This window comes from Monodelphis domestica, chromosome 5 (assembly GCF_027887165.1).
Source record: "Monodelphis domestica isolate mMonDom1 chromosome 5, mMonDom1.pri, whole genome shotgun sequence".
In the NCBI taxonomy this organism is placed as follows: Eukaryota; Metazoa; Chordata; class Mammalia; order Didelphimorphia; family Didelphidae; genus Monodelphis; species Monodelphis domestica.
In genome coordinates, this window is record NC_077231.1 from 94,059,431 (window position 1) to 94,074,316 (window position 14,886).

Here is a 14,886-nt window from a genome sequence, read left to right on the forward strand (position 1 = left end):
TGTTTAGATCTAGTTTTAATTGTGTGGAAAGTGTTTTGTAGTTGTGTTCATGTAATTCCTGTGTTTGTCTTGGCAAATAGATTCCTAAATATTTTATACTGTGTAGGATAATTTTGCAGATGGCGTTTTTCATCAAGAATCTCTGGGATCATCTTGGATCACTGCATTGCTGAGAATAACTATGCCATTCCCAGTTGTTCAAAAAACATTGCTGTCACTATGTGCCATGTATTTCTGGTTCTGCTCATTTCACTTTTTAGTTCATGTAATTCTTTCCAGTTTAAAAAAAAAATCATCCTGCTCATCATTTCTTACAACACAACAGTATTCCATGACTATCAAATACCAGTACTTGTTCAGCCATTCCCCAGTTGATGTGCATTCCCTTAATTTCTAATTCTTGCTACTACAAAAAAAAGAGCTATAGATATTTTTGTATACATTGGTTATTTCCCCCTTTTTTTGGACCCCTTTGGGATATAGATCTAATAATAATATTGTTGGCTCAAAGGGTATGCACAGTTTTAGAGTCCTTTAAGCATGGATCCAAATTGTATAGTATTTTTCTAATGGGAAAGCAACCCAATACAATCCTGTATCTTGTACAACTCACAATCTTTCATGGAATATTGAAGATGCAAAGGCCTTGCTCTTCTTCATATTTCCATCAGGGATATGTCCTCATTATAAAGCATTTATAACAAAAAGAAAGACAACATGAGGATTAGAAATCATTCTGTCCTTGCAGTCACTTTTTTTTGTAATATCACCCATAATTGTTTCCATTTTATTGGAATCTTTCCTCCTCCTACCCTCAACTTCAGATATTTGGCAAGATGATTCTTCATTGCTTTTAAGATTATGTTCCATCTAATATAGATTTCTTTGGATATTGAAAACTGGGGTGTTAGAGGCCAAATATAATGTCTCACTGTTGATGACTTTCAAAATGGATTTAGAAACACTAACCTGTCTGTACTGTTAGTATCTCTTTGTCTTTCCACTTTTTTTTAAATGTTCTTCATGATGTATGACTTTGTTGGGTCTCACTTCAATCTTTCTGCTGATTCCGCCTTCCCCCTCCTATTTTTAAAGATGGTTTCCAACATCATTGTCTGTAATTTTCTTTTAAAACCCTTACCTTCATCTTTATTTAAGAATAGAATGGAATAGATTAGATATACAATATATAGGGGTAAATGATCCTAGCAACTTAGTGTGTTTGCTAAACCCAAAGGCCCAAGTTTTGGGGATAAGAGCTCACTATTGAACCAAAACTGCTAGGAAAACTGGAAAATGGTATGGCAGAAACTAGGTATAGATCAATATCTCACACTTTATACCAAGATAAGTTCAACATGGGTGTATGATTTAAATATAAAGAGTGATACCAAAACTACATCAGAAAAAAAATCTGAATAGCTTACCTGGCACATCTATGGAACAGGAAAGAATTTGTGATCAAACAAGAGATAGAGAGCATTATAAGATATAAAATGAATGATTTTGATTATACTAATTTTTTAATCTTTATTTTATTTTTAAATAAAAACTTACACATAAGTTTTTCAAAATTATAAGATTCATGTTGTCTCCCTTCCTTCTTCCTCCCCCCCCACCCCTGGAGTTGACAAGCAATTCAGTCTGGGTTGTACATGTATTACCTGATTATACTAAATTAAAAGGCTTTTGTATCAACAAAACCAATGTAATGAAGATTAGAAGGGAAACAACAAACAGGGAGAAATTTTTATAACAAATTTCTCTGATAAAGGTCTAATTTCTCAAATCTTTAGAGAACAAAGTCAAATTTATAACATTATAAGTCATTTCCTAATTAACAAATCATCAAAGGATAAGAACAAGCAATTTTTAGTTGAAGGAATCAAAGCCATCAGTGATCATATGAAAAAATGTTCTAAATCCCTCTTGATTAAAGAAATACAAATTAAAACAGCTTTGGGGTATCACCTCATACCTATCAGATTGGCAAATATGGAAGTAAAGGAAAGTGATACATGTTGGAGGGGATGTGGCAAAATTGGGACACTAATGCATTGTTGATGGAATTATGAACTGACTCAGCCATTCTTGAGGGCAATTTGGAATTATGCCCAAAGGACTCTAAAACTATCACTATCCTTTGAGTCAGTAATACCACTTCTAGATTTATAACCCAAAGAGAGTTTTAAAAAGGGAGGAAAGGACCTACTTGTACAAAAGTATTTATAGCAGCCCTTTTTGTGGAGGTAAAGAATTGGAAATAGAGGGGATGTCTATCAATTGGGGAAAGGCTGAATAAATTATGGTATATGATGGTGATGGAATACTATTGTGCTGTAAGAAATGATGAACAGGATGATTTCAGAAAGAGCTGGAAAGACCTCCATGAACTGATGCAGAGTGAAACAAGCAGAACTAGGAGGACATTGTACACCAACAACAATGTACAGTGATCAACAGTGGAAGGCTTGGCTGCTCTCAGCAATGCAGGGATCTAGGACAAGTCTGAAGGACTTATGACAAAGAATGCTCTCCACTTCCAGAGGAAGAACTATTGGAGCCAGATGCAGATCAAAGCATACTATCTTTCACATTAGTTTATTTACAGTTTTATTCTGGGGTTTTGGTTTTATATGAATATTCTCTTTCAACACTGTTCAATGTGTAAGTAAGTATGTATGATAATACATGTGTAACTCAGTTCAGATTGCTTACCATTTCCGAGGGGGGAGGAGGAGAAAGGGAGGGGAACAATTTGGATCTTATAATTTCAGAATACATGTTGAAAATTATTACATATAATTGGGAAAATATCTTTGAATAAAAGTATAAAAAAAATTCTGTTTTAGAATCAGTAGTAGGGGCAGCTGGGTAGCTCAGTGGATTGAGAACTAGACCTAGAGACGGGAGGTCCTAGGTTCAAATCTGGCCTCAGCCACTTCCCAGCTGTGTGACCCTCGGCAAGTCACTTGACCCCCATTGCCTAGCCCTTACCACTCTTCTGCCTTGGAGCCAATACACAGTATTGACTCCAAGACGGAAGGTAAGGGTTTAAAAAAAAAAAAGAATCAGTAGTAAGTATTAGTTCCAAGACAAAAGAACAGTAAGGAGCTGGAAAGTGTCTGAGGACAGATTTGAACCCAGGACCTTCCATCTCCAGACCTATTGCTCTATCCATTGAGCCACCTAGCTGTCCTCCTTTGCAATGTTTTTCAAGTGTTTGTCTTCTGTTGGCCACTTTTTCTTTCTGTTTGGCAAAGAGATCAGGGGTTTTTCTCTGTGTGACATGTTCTGAGCTCTTGCTTCCTTTTTGTAAATAGTGATCATCAAAATCAGTATCTTTTACCTTTTTTGGTATTCCATTTTGGGGCATCAATAAGCTTGTTTGATTAGATCATGTTAAAGTTGTTCATTGTACTCGGTCTCTTCTTTTCAACTGTGTCCTATTTTGGTATTGATTTTAATCTGTTATAATTGTAATCTCTGTATGCAAATACAGATGAGTGAGCAGTCCCTGCCTCCTCTCTCCATACTATGCCTCCTCTATGCATCCCCCCCCCCCTTGGTAACTTCTCTTTATATATAGTTTTTTCCCAATTAGAATGTCAGTTTTTGGAGGGTGGGCCCCTACTTCATTTGTATTTGTATCTACAGTGCCTGAAGCATATAATAAGTGCTTAATCATATATTCAATCCTCTTTAATTATCCTCCCATTTATTTTTATTTTATTTTAAAATATGTCATTATAATAATATATTCTATATTGTTATAATATATAATATAATAAAAATAATATTTAATTAGTTATATTACATATACATGTAATATAATTAATTAAAATGTTATTATATTTTAAAATAAGAATGGCTTCCTCCTCTCCCCGATCTCTTGATTGGTGCCAGAATTTGATCTGATGTCTAGACCTTGAAAAAAGAACTTAGAGAGAGGTTTCTAATGCTGATCCTTTGAATCCCTCTAGTTGATGCAGTGATCCCCAACTTATAAAGTCAGAGTAGGGAATAACTTATTGTTTCTATTTAAAATCTAGGAATAATGTACCACACCCACAGTGCCTCTTCTGGTGTGATAATGTTTTTAGGGAGCTTCTGTGTTCCCTGTGTCATTATCTCCTAGAAATATGATACAGTAATTCCTATATAATTTGTTGTCACGGTACCAGCAGCAGATGAGAAAAGCTTTTCTGAACTCAGAGGTATTTGCTTCCCAAAAGCCAAGTGGCCAAAAGCAGTTGCACAGACTTTCTGAGGCTGTTGGCTCACCATGGTTTGCACTGGAATAATCTGCATACAGAGTAGGAGCTCTTTCTTCATTCAAGAGCTTTTTGGAACAGTTGGGTGGCTCAGCAGATGGAGCTTCAGACGTGGCAATGAGAGGTCCTAGGTTCAAATCTGGCCTTGGACACTTCCTAGCTGTGAGACCCTGGGCAAATCCCTTAACCTTGATTACCACTCTTCTTCCTTGTAAGCAATATGTAGTTTTGATTCTAAGATGGAAGGTGAGGCTTTAAAAAAAGAGAAAGAGTTTTTTGCAACTGGGTTCACTGCTAGACACTAGGACCATGGATTGTTATGGATTCGTGTCTTCCTCAAGATTCATTTTTGGCAAATCTGCAAACATGTTGAATGGACCTTGAAGCTAGGCAGTTAGCATGTGCTAGAATTATTCATCTGTGTCCTATGTTTCAAACATTTTTATGGTTTCCCACTGATTCAGCTTCCCAGGAGAGAGTTAAGTGACTTATCCAATGGCCAAAAGTCTGATACTTTTGCTGTGCCTTTAAATGGAATTCCCTGTACATATTGTCACTTGATGGTTTATTATTTGTGTATTATATGCTACTAAATGATAATTCACCTTAAAATTTCAAAGTGATTTGTTTGCAATAACCCTATGAGATAGCCAACTAAAGTATTATTAGGCCCATTTTTACAAATAAGGAAATTGAGACCTTGAGAGTCTAGGCAACTCTTTCAAACATCATGTTTTATTTTTGCTCTTTTAGAATCATTATTTCCCAAGGACTTTTCATACCCCTAAATAGAACCCTCCCTTGTAACAAAGAAGTATAGCTAAGCAAATTAATTCATTGGTCAAGAATGAACACATAGGTCCAATTCTAATCCTCCATTCTCTGTCAAGCATAAAGATCCCAAGGGCAGCTAAGTATCTCTTTGGAAAGAGAGCCAGACCTACAGACAGGTGTTCCTGGGTTCAAGACAGGAGGTCCTGGGTTCAAATGTGATCTCAGATACTTCCTAGTTGGGTGATCCTGAGCAAATCACTTAACTCCCATTGCCTAGCCCTTACCTCTCTTCTGCCTTGGAACCCATACACAGTATTAATTCTAAGGTGGAAGGTAAGGGTTAAAAAAAAAAGAATCAGCAGTAAGAAATGTTTTTCAGGGTCTGAAGTCATGAGTGACGGCTCTGCTGATACAGATATTTATATCCTCCATGTTGTTTTCCTTTACATTTCTTATGGTATTGTAGATGCTATTTTCCAATTCTGGTTAGCATCAAAATTCAAGCGAGTTGCCCTGAAGTCTTTATATTTATGGTTGTTTCTTATGGGGTAGTGCTATTGCACTGCCCTCAACCATCCCTTAGATAGTGCGCACTCACTTATTTGACACCTATGGGTCCATTCCTTCTCTCTTTCTGTGGCCTCCTCTGAGATCTACTCTGTGGAGTGGGATGGTTGGGTAAGGGTCACTTGGGGGCTTTTCGAGTACAGTTCCAAATTATTTTCTAGACTTGTTGGTCTGATTTACAGTTTCATCAATTGCATGTGAATAACCCATGTCCAAGAAAGTTTACTGTGTTGAAAGGCTAAAGAAGAGGTTGTTTCTTATGCCTCCCCAGGCTGAGCTTAAGAGGCTTCTGCAGCTCCTGTAGGCAGAGTAGAGTGGCATACCCACAGTCATCCAGCTGGGGAGTAGCCAAGGCCCACTTAGAGGCGGACTCTCTGAGTCCATCACACTTTCTTGACGTCACTCATTTAAAGATACAAATTTTGCAGATTGTGGCATTGACATGAACTGGACCTAAGAGAGAAGTAACTTAAATGACACTAGGGAGCCACACTGTCAGAGTACTTGGGAAAATGTCTTTAATTCCATTTAATCTTGTCCAGTATTATTAGGATCCTTTGGAAACATTTTTTAGATGTGCGGCCTGTGGTAAGGCTTTGTTCTCACTCCTGCTCAAGTGGGGAAAAAAAAGTCAATCACTTTTTTCGTTTGTTTAAAGAGTATTCTGCTTCCTTTCTTTATGAAAGCAAAATCCAATGTATTTCATTAAGGCCTTAACAGGTGTTATATACAAACATACAGTCTAGTTAGTGTTTTTATGGAAGAAACCCTGAGAATAATGGGGTTGTCCTCTGGGGCTCCCTTTCTCATTTTTTTCTAACCTGTCCTGTTTTCTACAGCTGAAAAGGATCCTTTGCCCTTTCTTCCCATGAGGAATGTTAACTGCTGAATTTCATTTGTTGGTATTTAAACAGAGAGTGGGAGGGGGGTGCATTTCAAACAAATACCATTCTGACTCAGGCTATAAATGTGACTTTAAGAGGGCTTCATTTTAAAATAGGCCACCCGACTTCAATAAAAACCAGCATTCCCTATGGAAAAAGAAGGCTGCCGTGTGACTACCTCCTAGCACTTCATCTTTTAGAATTAAAATTTAATTTATTGGTTTATTTTATTTTTCCTGCTTGAGTTATGCCAGAAATTCCAGTTGTGCCACATTGAGTAAAGACCTTTCCTAAACTACAAGCTAGAGCTACTTGGAAAACTGAAAAGTTAATCCTGCTTAATTAATTGTCACAAGGATGTAGGATTCTGCCTTCTTGCTGTGGATCACAAATAAAAATCAATACCTTTAGAAGCACTTGGAGAAGAATAGGAAGTTCAGACTAGGATATGAGCTTGATAAGTCTACCTTGGTGAAATCTAGTAAGTGGAAAACTAATTTCTTTCTGTTTCATCTTAAACTTCTGATTTGCCCTTTGAGTTTAGTTCAAGGCTAATATCATTTTGGCAGTATCATAGAACATAGTACTTACCAGGCACTGGGGATACAAACAAGAAAAAAAAAAGACATTCTTTGCACTCAAGGAGTTAACAGTCTAATGGAGGAAGAAGACAATACCCAACAGGAGGCCCCCCCCAAAAAAAAACATAAGAAGGGAGGAAAAGAGAGAGAGATCTGGAATGGGACTATTATAATGATGGAGGAATCCAATGGGTACAGATTTTGGGAAACTGAGTTCCTAGAGCTTTTAAATGATAGAGAGAAGCAAAGTCAAGTTATGTTTTCTTATTTCTATATATTTCTGAAAGGAGAAATTTAATTTTTCTAATGTAATGACAGAAAAAGCATCTATGAAGGAATTGGTGTTCTCATTTTATTGTAAATGCATAAAATATGATTTAAAAAGTAAATGTATCAACATCATTTTGGAGTTGACATTATCCTTCTCATCCTAATTCTTTATTTTTTTAATTAAAAAAAATTTTTTTAAACCCTTACCTTCCGTCTTGGAGTCAATACTGTGTATTGGCTCCAAGGCAGAAGAGTGGTAAGGGCTAGGCAATGGGGGTCAAGTGACTTGCCCAGGGTCACACAACTGGGAAGTGGCTGAGGCCAGATTTGAACCTAGGACCTCCCATCTCTAGGCCTGGCTCTCAATCCACTGAGCCACCCAGCTGCCCCTTCTCATCCTAATTCTTGGCATGATATAGGACTTCCAAAAGTGGTAGTGGGCTCAAAGACTGTCCTCCTGATAAATTAAAAGAGACTCCTGCTTAGGAGGTTGTAGTTGGACCATGTGGCCTTTGAGGCCTCTTCAACCATTCTGTCATTCTGATGACTTTTGAAGAGAAGGTTGGCATGTTTATTTTATCATTTGAAGTTGAAGTAAAACTTTTACTAAAAATTAGAACATGATTAGAACTAGATTATTAGAACTAGATTCCTTCTAGTGTTCATGTTATGAGTGATTATTATAAACATTACTGACACTTTTTCTACATTATTAACCAGATTCATTTAACCAAATGGAAGACCACAATAGTATTTGGTTGTCTTAAGTACTCTTTTTTAAAAATTCATTTGCACATTTGTTTATTTGTTCATTTATTTACTTATTTTTAGAGATACCACCCACTTGGAGATTGAACCTTTCACACTTCTTGGTGTATGTGCTGGACTTATTCCATACCCTCACCATAATCAATCCCCCAGGAATACTTACCAGTGTGCTATGGGGAAACAAGCCATGGGTAAGCTTTTCATTTTGGATCTTGGGAATGTTAGTAAAATAATTTCAAATGCCATTTTAAAAAATCTTTGTCATTTCTTGTTGTTTTGCTAGGATTATAATTTGCCATACCTGCCGAAACAGTAATCTCTTGCATCCTTGGGGCTGTCTATAGGGCTAAGCAATAGGGGTTCCATTGGCATACTAAAGAATAAGCAAGAAAAACAGAATAAAGGAAGAAAGAGAAGAAGAGTAATAAAGGGAAAAAGAGGAAAGAAATGGGCAGCTGTAAAACACTTACTGTGTGCCAGCTCTTAACAGATGTTCTGAACTTTTTAATCAGTATTTTCTCAGTTGATCCTCACAGCAACCCCGGAAGGGAGGTATTGATATTTTCCCTCCTTTATAGTTGAGGAGATTGAGGTAGATGGAGGTTAAATGACTTGCCCAGGATCACCCAGTTAGTAAGTATCTCTGACAGGTTGTCTGATCCCAGGCTCTATCCACTGAGCTGCTTCAAAAGGAAGAGAAGAAACAGGAAGAAGTAAAGACATGGACAGGCAAAAGGGATTGTGGTGGGTGGTTGGGACTGGACTTTATCGGAAGCGTAATAATGCTTGTTGATTGAGTCATAGATGGTGCCACAGACCCAAGTATTGCATTTAGTGACACTTAGTGACACCTTTACCATGTGCTCATGTTGACTGAAGGGAGTAAGTTTCCTGTTTTGCTCTAACTTTATGGACAATGGGACACCTAGATAATTATCAAAATTTGATTATTTACTTGTGAAAAGGAAGTGAAGAAGCCTTTTTTTTTGTCACTGTCCCATTTTCTCATGTGTAACACACAGTATCACCTGCCTCCTTTGGCCTCTTTGAGCTGAGCAAGAACTGGCCTGACAGGAGGGAAGTGGCCAGTAGTGTGGCAGGATGAGTATTAGATTTGGTGTCAGAAGACCTTGCGTTTAAATCCTGGTTCTGCCCTTAACATCCTTATGGCCCTGGGTAAGGGTGTCGTGCTCTCGAGGCTTCCGGGACTGGCAGATATATAAGGGCCCTCCTCCACTGCTCTGAATCCTGAGGTTTGTGGAGGGCCACCACCACCATCACCACCATTCTGCCGGAACAAAAAGAAGCCCAAGCTCAGCTTGGACTTTTCACTCAACCTCAAATGTCTTCCCTGGGGAGTTTCTCGGCGTGGCATGCTTTTAGATCACTGACGTTCTGAGAAACGGTCCCTGTTGCTTATGCATGTCTGCTGTCCCCTGCTCATGTTCTGCTCTCAAGTCTCTTCATAGTACAGAGGTGAATCCTGGGTTTTTTTCTGACTCTGAGTCATTGAGGGCTCTGCTATTGAACACAAGTGTTTCCATCCTATTTGACTGCCAAAGCTTTGAGTTTTCTTTCAAGGACCAGCTGGGCTTGGTTTAAAAAAAAAAAAGGCTCACTACCAGAAAGCTGGCCATCGTCAGGTGGTGGAATTTTTGCCCACAGCCCATGAAGATGATTAGGCATGGGGAAAATGCCCACAATGATACAGAAATCACAGGCCTTCTACAGAAGTATTTCTGCTAAGGGAGCATGGGATTCTTTGGCCTTTTACTTTAAAATATAATTGATGGGGACTCCCTTGGAAAGAAAAGTGAGTGGTATGGGGAATTAGTGACATCACCTTTGGGGAACAACAGGGAGATTAATTTCTCCATTTCTTAGAGCTGTAATTGAGTGGGGCTTACAAGAAAGGCATCTCAGATTCTATCCTGGATTTTCTCCTGTTCAGTATCCCCAGCATGCTGCAGCCTTGCTGTCATTTACCTGAATGATGTAATGCCCCGTCAATTCACAATAATTCCCAAAGGGAAAAACTCAATAGCAGCTCATCAATTTCGCCTTTCCCATTCATCCTTCAGCAGCAATGAGGCTGGTTTCCCGTTTTGTGTTTCTGACTTGCTAACAAGTTGAAATATACAGTAGTGAGCCCTATGTGTCATGAAAGGACTATCCTTTCTGTCGGGTTTACCAAACCATTTTGTTCTGGGATGTGAATCCTGCCCCAAACAATACACCTTTTGTGAGGGACCTCCTGCAGAATTAAGTAGGGAAGAATCACCTCATCACTGATTCCACTCTTTCAGACCACATCTGAGAAAATGTCACGCAAGGGGCGGGGCAGGGAGGGACAGACATCCTCTACCTAGAGGTTCCTTTAAAAAAAAATTAAAGAAGAGACTGTAAAGAAACAACATTTATATCCTTACAGTTTTCTCCTTCCCCCACCCCCCAGGCTTTGTTTTGTGGCTCTGAGTAGTATGTGGACTCTGGGCTAGTTACCGCACACAGCTAAGCAGGATCACTGTGTACAGAAAGCCAATTCAGTGTCTGTGGAGTTCTTTTGTAGTTTGCTGTGTGAAGGTTTTTTTCTGGTTTTGTTTTGAGTGTCATTTGCAATTCATTGTCTGTGTTTTCTGAGGTTGGTGTATTCAGCTGCATTGACCCTGGGTCCAGCACATTTAGCTCCTTGGATACACTCCTCTGACGTTACTGCTGACGCTGGGAAGACAAAAGCCACTGAATATCTTTAGCAATAAAAAAAAAAAAAGCATTTGTTTCTATTCGTTCTTACCAAACACCTGACTCTAAAGAAAATCCCTGAGCTAAAGCTACATTTTATAAGTTGGCACATGATATGGCCATATTTTACGTTGGACACTGAAATAGTAGCTAGCTGCAAAAATTAAAAATTGGAAAGATTGGGAGAGCAGGGAGACAGAAGGAAGCAACCTAGCAGGCAGCCAAAGGGGCTGGACTTGGGATTCCTCTCTTCCCTTTGAAGCTGGAACTAAGGTAGTTATTTCTGTGAGTGACTAGTGGAGAAAATTTGCCTTCTATCCCATTTACAATTTGAATGAATAGGAATGAAGAATCAGTGAACAATAGAATAAATATAGCTATAGTTTTTTGGATAGTGTCATTTTTTGGAAAAAAGATCTCACTTGCTGCCATTGAAATGTGGCAAATGCCTCTCTTTGACCTAGTTTCACTGAATGTTGAGTGCACAGGGTTTCTGCAGAGAAATCACTGGCCACTGCTTAGTACCAGCCCTTTCTGTGCTTCCCAAAATTGGACTCTCCAGATTTCAGAGTCCAACTCTGACCATCACTGGTCAGAAGCAGAGAATAAACTCTGAGACATTGATGATGAGGTAGTTGAAGTAAGAGGGAAATGACCAACAAGCTTTTTTCTCTCTTTTTTTTTAACACCACATTCATATACTATCCACTCTCTTCCTTTTCCCCACCAGTGAATCATCTCTTTTATCAAAGATTTAAAAAGAGAGTGGGGTGGGGAGGGGGGGGGGTGAGGAGCAATTCAGCTAATTATAACTATATCTACAGGGTCTGATAGGACAGGGGGTCCCCAAAGTATTAGTGCAGTCTGCCATTATAGCTCAATTCTTATTAAAGTCTTAAGTTTTAATAATTGAAGATTTCATCAAGGCCTTTGGGACACCCTGTATGTGTGATATTTCTCACCTGTGCAGTCTTTTTCTGCTACATTGAGGAGAGAAAATACATGGGGATCAGTCATTAGAATTTCAGAGTTCAGTGGTGGGGATGGTTTTTTCTCTATTCATTGTTTCAACCTGGTGCTATTTGTTTTAGTCTGAATCAGTTTGGATGAATTTTCCCATGCTTCTCTAAGTTCTTCATATCCGTTCTTTAACATGACACAATAATATTCCATTACATTCATGTGCCACAATTGATTTTGTCATAGATGAACATCTACATTTGTTTCTAATTTGCTGCTATACACATTAGGAAAAAAAGGCTATTGCAAAGTTTTGGGGTGTCAAAAAGCCTTCCTTTTTTTTTGCAATGAAACAAATGAACAAAAGCTGATTATTTAAAAAACCACAATAATAATGGCTAGCATTTGTATAGCATCTTCTTTGTGTGAGGCACTTTACTAAATGCTTTACATGTGTTATCTATCCCATTTGATGCTCACATCAACCCTGTGAAGTAGGTATTATTCTTTAACAGTTGAAGAAATTGAGGCAAGCAGAGGTGAACTTTGTCTGTCTCACCCTGCCCCAGCAGTGTGATCATTTTAGTTTTGCCAACCATGTTTAACTTCCTACTCGCTCTGTTACGAGGGATGCTGTCTTCCCCCGAGAAGGCCATGTATAGCATAGTGTCCAGGGAGCTAAGTTTGTCATGCCATAGATGAGAACAGAGTCAAGTAGGCGGAGTGAAAGGATGTGATCCCTGAGGCAGCCAAAGACTAGTGCTATGCAGGGAAACCAGGTTTCTGCTTCCTCTCCTGCCCACTTTATTTAATGTTTAAAGGGATGATGCAGGCCTCTTAGCTATAGTGATGAATAGGCATCACTGCACCCTGTCATCATAGACAGACCAATTGACTGACTGCTAGAGCCCTTTTTTTCCCCAGATGTAGCCCACCCTGAGTTTCCTTTTGGGTTCTGTGGTTCTCATTCTTCTTACAAATATTTGGGGCTCTGGAGAGAGTAGCAAAGTGCTTCTGTTTTCTCAGCACTTCATCTCCTTCTTCTCAGTGTGAATGTGCTGGGCTGCTTCTGCCTCCTCCTGCTTGGATACCCCCTCTGCTTCTGAATGGGGTTATTCTTAATCCTCCTAATGGGTCCCATGAGCATTGATGGTGAGGTGCTTCCCCTTCAGACCTCCTGTAGCAGAGAGAATTCCCTAAGGGCCTGGTTGGGGCTTTGCCAACTTGATCCTTTCCAGTATACAGCTCAGTGTTCCACATACAGTAGGCATTTATTGCATGTTTCTGGTATACATACGAAGTCATGTGTCAGCTAAATTCCACAAGACAGATTGACTTAATGCATGGATATAGGGTCAGGAAAACTGACATTTGCTGTGTGTGTAATCCTAGGCAAGTCACTGAACCCAAGATTTATTTATGCTATTGACTGGTTGTGAGCTACATTAAAGGTTGGCATTTCTATTGCGCTTTAACAGCCTGGTCACATAGGCATCATTTTTAATCCTCATTCTAAAGATGAGGAAACTGAGACTAAATGGTTAACTCAGTTTCCCTAAATTACACAACTAGCAAATGTCTGCTGTAGGATTTGAACTCTGCTCTTCCTGATTCCTAGTCCAATGCTGTATCTGCTGGACTAGGCTGGGCATGCCCCTGCTAGGAGTTCTCTACTGTGGTATCCTTTACACATGTAAATACCCTGAGACTTTTGTAAATAATTGGGGGAGGGGAGATGGGAGGAGAAGGTGGTCTTTTGTCCACATTTCAGGAACTCCAGTGATGATGTGCCCAGATAATGATGTCCCTTTTCTCTTATCTATTACTGTACATGTCAACCATATATTACATCATCCTTGTATAGACTTGTGTGCATTCTGATAATAAATTCTTGGATGATAGATATTTTGAAATAACTTGTCCATTGAAATGATGGCTTGATTTTTAAATCATTTTTAACACTTATAAAATTGTAGAAGAACATTTTTTACACAATTAGATAATGCTTGGGAGAGACTTAGGACAGACAAGTGTAGAACAAAGTATTTAAGGAGACCCTCAAGTTCCTTTATAACACAGCACTGTTGACATGGAATCAGTGGGATACAGAGATTATGTTGATAAACTTCTTTTTAACTTTCAATAAATGCTTAAATCAATTTTTTAAGCTGCCCAAGTTAAAAGACTTGGATGGAAAAATTACCATAAGATTATAGCACAAACCATTTGTCTTAATTCTTTTTAGTGTTTGATTTGGTCAATGGTCTCTTGTAGTGACTGTAGCCCGTGATCGGACCAGGCGAGGGAACACAATTTATAGTGAGATCCAGGCACTGTGGCCTTCGTTTAGCTGTTCAGCCATTTATGTTTCCCTGTCACTTAGTAATGCCCTTCTGGGGCTTCAGAAGATATTTTTGGCAGCCTGGTGGGACATTGCCTGCGTCCTAGTCTCAAGCTGGGGAAGGGCTCACAATTGGAGGTAAAATCTGCCCATAAATTTTCAGTGATCCCACATAAAAGGACACACTTATTGTCAGTGAACTTTTACCACAGGCCTCCCAGCAGTAATTCTGTTATTGCACAATGAAGGTTTCAGTGCTACACTAGATCGCACCCTTTGTGATGCCATATCAACATACATTAATTGGTGATTTATAGAGCAAACTCTGTAAGCCTCAGGTGGCTCTTGGTTTTCAGACAAGCCTTAGAGCTTTAGCCAGAGGTGCTGGAATAAATCCATGTGGTTGGGCGGAGCACCATGGAATTCTGAGCAGCTTTCAAAGATCTGATGGTGTCTTTACAAAGATAATCGTTTATTTTCCTCAGTTAGGGTTGTTTTCTTCCAGAATCAGAACTAACATTAATAACTAAGCCAGTTCCTAGGTGGGAAGAACTTGGAGAATTCTGCATGTTGGAGCAGTACATATGCACTTTAGTGTCTCTCACCAGTCTACAAACATTAGTTTGTGGAAATAAAATTAAATAGTAGGGTCTCTAAATCTGGGCTGGGTCACTAATGAGGTTCCTGTTCATAGGCACTGATCATTATTTCTTTTTTTATTTTTA

The 14,886-nt window shown here is 38.9% G+C and overlaps 1 protein-coding gene across 1 annotated transcript in view; it reads left to right on the top strand.

The window, feature by feature from the left end:
• Positions 1 to 14,886, top strand: part of POLR3B (RNA polymerase III subunit B) — a 149,448-nt gene that overhangs the window by 89,294 nt on the left and 45,268 nt on the right. The window contains exon 19 of the mRNA XM_001365890.5: positions 8,182 to 8,309. Coding sequence (XP_001365927.1) covers positions 8,182 to 8,309 — 128 coding nt within the window. The remainder of the gene's footprint in view (positions 1 to 8,181; positions 8,310 to 14,886) is intronic.